The sequence below is a fragment of the Xiphophorus couchianus genome, chromosome 23 (genome assembly GCF_001444195.1).
Source record: "Xiphophorus couchianus chromosome 23, X_couchianus-1.0, whole genome shotgun sequence".
Taxonomy (NCBI): Eukaryota; Metazoa; Chordata; class Actinopteri; order Cyprinodontiformes; family Poeciliidae; genus Xiphophorus; species Xiphophorus couchianus.
Genome location: NC_040250.1, coordinates 3075106 through 3084541, shown reverse-complemented (window position 1 = coordinate 3084541; position 9436 = coordinate 3075106). Strand labels below are relative to the sequence as shown.

Below are 9436 nucleotides of genomic sequence, written 5' to 3'. Positions count from 1 at the left end.
AGATTTAAATAAAACTTTCTGATAATGGATTTTTAAAAGTCAGATAAATATGGATGGTTGTGGTTTGATTTAACCTTGTTGCATATCAATGGGTCTCCACAGTTCTGCTTCTGTTTTGGTTATTTTTCTACAACATCACTCAGTTTACTGGACAGTTTGATGACCCTCTTCTGTGGCATATTTTAGACTCCCTGCAGAGGTTCAGTAAACACTCAATGACTTCATAATACTTGCATCTTCAGCATCTTTTCAGCTGTTCAAAGCTATTTGGCTTGTTGCTGTATTTCATGCAACATTTTGTTTCCAGGTCTTACTGTCACTGGAAGGAGTTACTGGTAGATGTTTTATCCAGCAGTGATGAGCATAGACTTTTGTTATGGTGTCAGTTATGCAAGTTTTGGTTCCTCTGTGATTCTTGTTAGATTTTTGACATTTTTCTCCTTTTTGTTGCTTTTTTTCATCTTCTTGTGGTTCTTTTGTGATGTCTGAGAACTGAGCTATGACTTTATAGTTCTCCCTTCTCTTTGTCGGTTGCCTATTCTACGTTCTTTGCTTGTTTCTCTAATAAAATTCCTCAGATTCTGACCTGCTCATCCTTTTATGCTATTTTGGCCTGAAATAGACTTTCTTTTCCTAACTTTTCTCACCCATCATCTTCTTTTCATCCAGTGTGGTTTTGTTAAAAATTTCCACTTTCTGCTGGTTTTTTTTGTCTCTTTTCCATTTGTTACTCAATGTTTTCACCCACATGCTTTTGGTGACTCAAAGAAGAAAATTAATTTAACTTATTCTAATGTTCTACCATAGCTCAAGTCACAAATGTCAAAATATTGTGCCTGAAGTGACAATTGAAAATATCACAAAAGTCTCAAGAAGCAAAACTTTGCTGCAGACCTTGGGTTGATAAAGATAAGATTATTGTATTACTGTCTGAAGTTCTGCTTCAACTTTAGAGGAAACTTCTGGTCCAGAACAAAGAGAAGCAAAGATACAAGATGGGGAGGAATACTAAGTTCTAATCAAAATTCACGATTTTGTATGCAGGAGTTCTGTTTGTTGTGGCATTATCAAACGCCACCTACCTTTCAGTCCTGCTTGTGGCAGAGGTCAGTCACTCTTTGCCATTAAAGGTCAGCTGTCAAGAAAACGTAAACACATTTCAAGCATCTGTCTTCTTGTTTATCCACTTTCAACCAAGGTGAGTCGACGACCTCTTCGTCATCAACGCCACATGTGCATCTCAAATAAATCCAGATGTCATCACAGAAAGAATTTGTTTCAGTTAATAAATTCAGAAAGTGACACTTTTCTTATTTAGATTCATTCAGATTCAGACTAATGCATTTTCATGAATTATATCAGTTGGTTTAGATGATTGAGACTTGAGGCTAATGACAACTCAATATTCAGTTTTTCATATAAGTAGTATATACCACCTTTAATGAGGAGACATTATGACATGCTCCTCTCATGATGAAGACTGCTGACTTCTCCAGCAGAAGCTGGCTGTTCACAGGGAGCTGGATTCAAGAATGCATACAATATATTGATTTCAGTCAGTAAAATAAATAAATTTATTTACCACCTATTCACCCACAAATTCAAGAAGAACAAAAGCAAACCTCTATCTTCTGTTCTCACCTCCTAATTGCCTGGCGACACAAAGGATCCCTTCTCAACAGCTGGGACAAGTCTTATGAAAACTAATAAGCTTTGGAGACCAAACATACTTTAGACAAACAAATCCTCATTTCTTCCCAGGATAGAAGCAATTCATTCATGAGGAATAATTCTGGAACTTTCCCTGTACCTCAGTAGGAGGTTTATCCTTGATCCAGTTAATAAGAATACATTTCCAACCCAGAAACAGTAGTTTATTACATAGTTTTCCTTGTAAATAAGCTATTTTTATTTCTTTTGAAGGCAAAAAAAAAGAAGAATCCAGGGACTTTTTTGACCCGATTCTTAAAAATTATTCTCAGTTCTTGAGGTATGGAAGTTCAGAATTATTAATTATTTTACCTTGCTGGAAATAGTGAAAAAAAGTACAGATTTCTTTTTGACTTTAATACATAAAGGACGCATGAGGTGTGATTTTATGTAAAGCATTAGGAGATGTATATAAGTGGTGCAGAATTTGGTGCTGGGTTTCTGGCATGCAGTTGCATATTAAAATGTTACTTTATTTCTGAATAATAAATTCCACAGACTTCCTTGGTTAATAAAGAGAGAAGGAGACTGATTATAAAGTTACCAATGTACAGCAGCCAAATACAGTAACACAAAATTTGACAATACAAGCAGTTCTAAAGTACATTAGGAAAATTAAAATAAAAAAACTCATTTTATATTTATTTTGCATTGTGACAGGAGGACTTTTCTGTATTAAAATAACAGAAAATTAATAGACACGCAAATTCATGTGGACTTGGATAGTTTGAATATTCTGTCATTTGGAGATCATACAGAATTTAGGAATCTTAATATGGAGTGAAATCATTTAGAGATACGGCGTCTTTTAATTCATTAAATCTGAGTGTGTGTCTGCTCATACTGTATATGCATGTGAGTGAGTGAGTGAGTGAGTGAGTGAGTGAGTGAGTGAGTGAGTGAGTGAGTGAGTGAGCGGGGCATCCATAAAGAGTCACTCTTCCCTCTTCCTCCCGTTTGTTTCAGAACCGCTCCACTTTCTCTCTGTCAGTCTGTCCTCGCTTTGCTGCCTACTCTGCCTACTACGGGATATTTGTGATTGGCTCCCGCCCTGCTGCTCTCCCGCCCCCCTCCCCGGTGGTTGTATGTAAATCTGGCCGGGACTCCGCCAGCGGGTGAGGTTGGGGCTGGTGACTCCTACTTCTGCGACGCACACGAGATCCGAGAGCGGACGAGGTGAGATCGCTGCGCTGCCGGAGCTGTCCACTCCGCCTTGGTGCTGAACTCCACCACGTTTCTCTCCCTTCGCGCTGGCTCTACTTTACTATATTTTTGGAAAGGATTAACACCATCTGTTTCGGCTGCGCATTGGTCCAAACTTCTCCCGTGGACGTCCCTCTCTCTGTCCACGCGGAAATTACCCCACAGTGTCCGTGGATTTGAGCGGCTGAGCTCCAGGTTACCACTTTATTGAGAAGTATTGCTTTGATCCACTCACTTCTACTCCTGTTTGGATTATCTTTTCTGGATGTTATACGTCTGTCCACATAGGTAAGACTTAAATCCGGTGTTTGTGTTTGTTTGTGTGTTTTATCAGGACTAATTGTTAAGCCCCATCCGGTCAGACCTCCCTCTGTGGGAAGCCTCCTCTACACGGTCTGACTCGCTATCAGATACAGAGCTTAACCCTCATCATCGCTGAGGTGCGGAGACTCTTTTCCAATAATCCAGGAGGCCACTCTCTTCGCCTCAGAAAATATTATATCTTCCAATCTGCCGCTTTGTGCTTTTACCATTTCAATTTACCCGGCGCCAGGTCCGGGAGCCTCTAACCAGCTGATATGAGGTTATCTGAAGTTGGGATCAGAGTTGCTGTTGTTCTGTGAGGGGAGAACTCACACTGAGGCACAATCACTTCACAATACCAACACAATCAATGTTGATGAAGACGATTGGAGACACGCCACTTTGCCCACTGCTTTTAATTTATCCGCTTGGTACTTAGTGGGTTATTTTTTTCCCCTCATACTCTCACTAATCCTTGAGTGACACCGTTAGCGGGGGAGGGATTATACTTTTATTTTTTATCCTCAGATTTGCGCCGGACTCATTTGGCTTCATATTACAAACCCCAGCGCCGGAGATGGTCAGGGAATTCTGTTGTTTGGTTCTTTGCTATATACATTTGAGGTCGGTTGTTGCATATAGCTCCTCAGTGGTTCAGCAGATGGAGTTAAAACCACCATAAAACCAGATTAAGTTCAGCTATTGATAGGACTTAGATTCACAGCTTAGGTCTCCAACAAGAGGTTCCATTGTAAAAGCTATTTCTAGAAATATGTGGCTTAGATAGAATCACACATGAGACTGAACAACATCATGAACTACTAGAGAAGTCTGAGACAACACAAACCTATGCCATTATTTTCAGAATGCACACAATACAAGCTGTTCTGATACTTAAAACAAATATAATTTTAAATAGTTTCATATGCTTTTATTTGGATTTGAAGTCATTTTGTCATGTTTGTGAATTTCTTTTATAATGAAGTCCTCTTGCTGACAGAGCTTTGCATTTTCAATCCCGTTTATGTGCTCAGATAATGTTCAATACAATTTATTTTTTATATATATATACTTTCAGTTTGAATGTCTCCGACATGAAGTTTTCAGGAATGTTAAAGTATCTTTCAAAAGTATTCACCCCACTTGGACCTGTCCACATTGTCACACTGACAATCATTCTTGATTTTTTTGGTGATTTTTTATGCAATAAATCAATGCAAAGTAGTAGAAAATAAAAAGTGGAAGGCAAAGATGTGTTTTCAATATTTTCTTCATATATCTGAAAAGTGTGACATGCATATCTACTCAGTTATCTTTATTCTGATACCTTTAAGCCAAATCTAGTCCAGCAAACAACCTTTGTAAGTCACCTAATTAGTAAAGCATCCACCTGTGTCTCTTTTAATTGCAGTATAAGTACAGCTGGTTCTGTGAAGGTTCTGTCAGTTGGTAGAGAACATTAGTGATCAAAAATCATGAAGACCAAAGAGCACAGCAGACAGGTCAGGGATAAAGTTAGGCTTTAAAACAATATTCCAACCTTTGAACATCTCAGAGCACTTTTCCATCAGCGAGCATTAGATAAGAATATATCACAACCGCTGTCGATAGGGCAACTATAAGTCATGCATTCCACAAACCTTGCCTTTATGGAAGAGGACAAGAAGAAATTCACAAGAAGTTGCAAAAACATGTGGACAAAGCTGCTGCAGTCAGATAAGATTACATTCTTTTTGAGGGGGACATGCACATCACCTTAATCACCTCCTCTGTGCTGTAAAACGTGGTGGTAGCACATCATCCTATGTTAATGTTTCCAATCAGCAGGAACGCAAATGAAAGGCAGAGTGTGTTAAATCCCTGAAAATACCTGTTGGAGGCTGCTTAAGTCCTATAAATAGAGCAAATATTCACCTGCCTGCAGGACAGTAGTAACGTCAGAACTGCACTGGAAAGGTTCAGATCAGGACTGTACAATACCAGTCACCAAGGGCCTGTGTTCTGCATGGGTCAGACATGTTCCTGCTCCAACGCACCTAATTCAGAAGGTTTAATGAGGCCCTCAGCATGTAACCACGTTCTGCAGGACCATGCATTTAAACAGTTTATTTCAGGTGTGCATAGCCAGAGCAACACATGTAGAATAGCAGCTTTAAAGGACTGACTTTAGATAGCACTGCTTTAAATTAAAGCAAATTTGTGTGGTAGAGTGGCCAAGTCAAAGTCCAGAAGTAAATTAAAAATTTGTGGCAAGACTTGAGAATTGATGTTCACAGATGGTAGTCATCCAATCTGACTGAGCTGAAACTATTTTTTCAAAGTATGAGGAAAGGTTTCAGTCTCTGGATGTGCCCTAAAAGCTTTAATTGCAGCCAAAGTTGGTTGTGAAAAGTATTGACTCAAGGGAGCTGACTACAAATGCACACTACTTTATCCAGACTAAAAAAGCCTCATAAAACATGCATAATCTTTGATTTGCTGGACAATTATGCTCTCCTTATTGGTGTTGGTCTGTCATATTAAGTTCTGTCATGGAAAAAAACTATTTCCCAGCACTGCTCAGGTAAAATCACTCAATCAGGTTTATTCATGAATTGTGCACAACTCAGAGAGCTCACAGGACAGTCAATAATGAAGCAAGTCTGAAACGGAAAGCTCTGCCAGGCAGAGCCAACACATGAGTTTTGTACAAAGGGATAAGGGATCCAAAGCATGGAATCAGACTGGTTCCCATGCAGCTGGGAAAAACAACGTCCAACCTTGTGCATGTAACCCAAACAGCTTTAACTTGGTGGGAATATACACAACTTAGAATAAACATATAGCAATACAACTAGCAGGTGTGACCTAATTGTAATTTTTCCACATCAGTTCCAACATAAAAATTGTAACAGAAACCAAAGGGTCTAAATATTTTTGCATTGTGCTGCATTTTTTAAAACTTTACCCTCTGGCTAAAGTCCCTGTTTTCATCATCTTGTTTCTGAGAAATGTCGATCTGCTTGGTCACTTTATTCATTTATAATAACATATCTGTGAAAAATGCCAGGAAAAGGACCGCATGTCTCAATAAATACTTGAAATCCTTTCAGAGACAGCTTTTGCTCTCTAGACGCTCCGTGCAATTCCTACAATAAACAAACACAGACAATCTGCTGGCTAAATGAAACAGTAATTAACATTCTTGTGGAGATTATATGCAGGCTTCAGAAAGCATAGAATTCGAGCATTCAGCCATCTGCAGGCTGCCACATTCCAACTTCAATCTCTTTATCCAAGCAATGCATTCACTTTATCTGTCAAAGCTCTTTGAAACTAACAGATAGAATCTATTTCCTCTGGTGGTTAGATGGATATGCAGTTCCAGTTTTAAGACTTTGCTCACTAATTGAATCTCAACTTGAAGCGAACAAGTTATGTATTATGTATAATACACAGGGCTATTTGATAACTGGTAACTTACTAAACATGCGTTGTACTAAAGGTTGTTTTGTAGAAGAAAACTGAGTAAGAATAGTGCTTCTGTAATCATTATGGGTATATTTTCCTCTAAGACAACATTTAGAGTAATGCACAAAACCAAGAGGACAATAACAAAGCCAAGCAACAGATTCAGAAAATTCCTACTGGGAAAGCACTTCTCTCAAAAGCACAAAGACCAGAAAAAAGTCTTTCCTCTCTGTCTTTTTTATCCAATAAAGCCATTTAATAACAGGTAGGGAATAGGTGCTGCCAGCCGTGCAGGTACAGAGTTAATGGAGTTGCTCTGCTTTTCATTACAATGCCTTCCATTCGATCACCACAGGAAAGGAAAGAATTCAGAGTCAATAATTCTTTTCTCCAAAAGAAGAGGAAAAACTGGGAAACTGATCAAAGCATTTCCGAGATTTGAGTGGAAAATTGCTCTTCGTAAGGGCGTAGGCAACCCCTTTTGACTACTGGTAATGGAAAGGGTAGGACAGATTCAATGATATTGCAGGCATGAGGTGGGTTTTGGTGGTGAAATGCTCTACCAGTGAAAATGGGAAAATTTGAAGGTATTAACATTTATCTTGGGTGATGGAACACTGGAGCTGGGTCAGCGAGTGTTGTAGGATGTGAGTATGGGCAACCTTTGAGAGCAAACAGGTTTAAAAAGGATGTTTTTCTGGAGTGTTGGTCTTTGTCTTTTTGTGCAACCAAAAGTGCTTTAGTTCAAAACTAAGACAGGTTGGAGAGATTGATCTGTTTCACATCGAAAATGTGTTTCTGTCCATTTATTCTGCAGTTTCTACACCGTCTATAGAACAAATCCACCCTGAAAGAATTTGGAGATGTTACGATGTTACCCTGCTGGCTTGTTTTGTTTTCTGAAAGATGCCCCAAACTGTCTAAAAGTTTAAATATCAATCATATTCATACTGAAATAAAGTGAATGTGAACATAGCTGTCATGGTACTGTGCCCAGGTATTTCAGCTTCCAAGCTGCATTTTCTTTATAATATTTTAGAAATGTTCCACTATGCGACAGACTGGCGACCTGTCCGGGGTGTACCCCGCCTCTCGCCCGGAATGTAGCTGGAGATGGGCACCAGCAACCCTCCCGACCCCCTTAGGGACAAGGGTGAACGGAAAATGGATGGATGGATGGATGTTCCACTAAAAGAATCTGTGAATTGGCCGATTTTCTCTGAATAACTTAAGTCACGTTTCACAAATAGGTGGAAGTCCATTGTACTTATATGTATGTACACTTTATAACCTTTTGTGATTTACACAACATGTCATATGTTCTGGTGCCCTCACAGATTTTAACTTAAAAAACTTAAACATTATATTTCAGTGAGTATAATCTCAATAAAACCAATGGGCTGCATGTCAGAATTAATACCTGACCAAAGTTCATTTTGACTGTTTGAGTCTCAGTATGTGATTGAATAGAAGCTGAACTTTTCAAGCACATTCCGATCTCATGGTTTTTATACAGACATAGTTTAATATTATTCTTGATGAGAGAGTAAGCTCAATTTCCCACATATCAAACTATGGCCATAGTTTCATGAACGAAACAAATGTCCCGTACTTGTATAGGGCTTTGTCTAGTCCAGAGAACTCCAAAACACTTTACACTACATTCATTCACTCATTCACAATGATGGTGGTGAGATACATTGCAGGTTGCTTTTCAGTTGGCAGCACTGGTTGCTCTGACTACCTCCATTAAGGTGGGTATAAAGTCTCACTCAAAGACACACTGACTGAGACTGAGACCGGTTACAGGACAAATCTCCTCCTCCAGAACCATCATCAAGTGGCTCCTTAATATTTCAGCTGTCTCAACAGCTTAAGGAATCAACTCTTTGTACAAAATTGAAAACATTTTCAGAGATAAAAAAATTCTACTAAGAAAACAGTTAAATGAAACCAGATATTATTTTTAAGATCATGATTTCAAATATTTCCAGTACATATTTTGACAAGCTTGTTGTTTGTTTTCTGTTTCATCACGTACTCCATCCCACTTCAACAGTGACACTTGTAACACCTTTTTCTTTCTTCTTCATCTCCCTCTTCACTCTCTTAGTTTCGCTCTACCTTCTGCTGTCTCTCATCTGTGTCTCCATGTTTGTCTTTGTTGTTTCCTCCCTCAGTGCGAGGGATTTTTATTGTGCAGTAGACCCCAAAAACTTTGAGGTGTGTTATTCTGCCACCACGTTTAGAAGACGCTGACATTCTTTTCTCCTCGGATGCAGAAGCTTCTTTGATGATGTGAAAAAATTTTTTTTTCTTCCCTTGTGCTTTACAAAGCAATTTTTTCTTTCAAAGAATTTCAATGATGCTTCAAAAGATGCAAACAGGAACAAAAAGTTTCCACTTTTCATCACCATTTTCCCCATGATTCATCCATCCATCCATTTTCTGTTCACCCTTGTCCCTAATGGGGTCGGGAGGGTCGCTGGTGCCTATCTCCAGCTACGTTCCGGGCGAGAGGCGGGGTACACCCCGGACAGGTCGCCAGTCTGTCGCAGGGCTTTCCCCATGATGTTAAAGAATATTTGCTCTGTGCATTCAGAATCAAACTAGTTATGTTTCGTCTGGCTCAAATTTCTTTTTGTAGCTGAAAGAATCAATATGAAGTACAAACAGCTCTAGATTTGCGACCAACTCTTTCCACGTCTTGATAGACTTACAAGTTTATTGTTAAATTGTGATTGCCACCAGCCTTTTCATACAGAACGGG

At 39.1% G+C, this 9436-nt stretch overlaps 1 protein-coding gene across 2 annotated transcripts in view; it reads left to right on the top strand.

Annotated features, from left to right (window-relative positions):
• Positions 1 to 2673: 2673 nt before the first annotated feature.
• The window catches only part of fstl5 (follistatin-like 5), a 189020-nt gene continuing 182257 nt past the window's right edge, over positions 2674 to 9436 (top strand). The window contains exon 1 of one of the 2 annotated variants that reach the window (XM_028009467.1): positions 2674 to 3201. In XM_028009467.1, coding sequence (XP_027865268.1) covers positions 3179 to 3201 — 23 coding nt within the window. In that variant the 5' untranslated portion in view covers positions 2674 to 3178. The remainder of the gene's footprint in view (positions 3202 to 9436) is intronic. The other variant, XM_028009466.1, reaches the window with a different exon arrangement.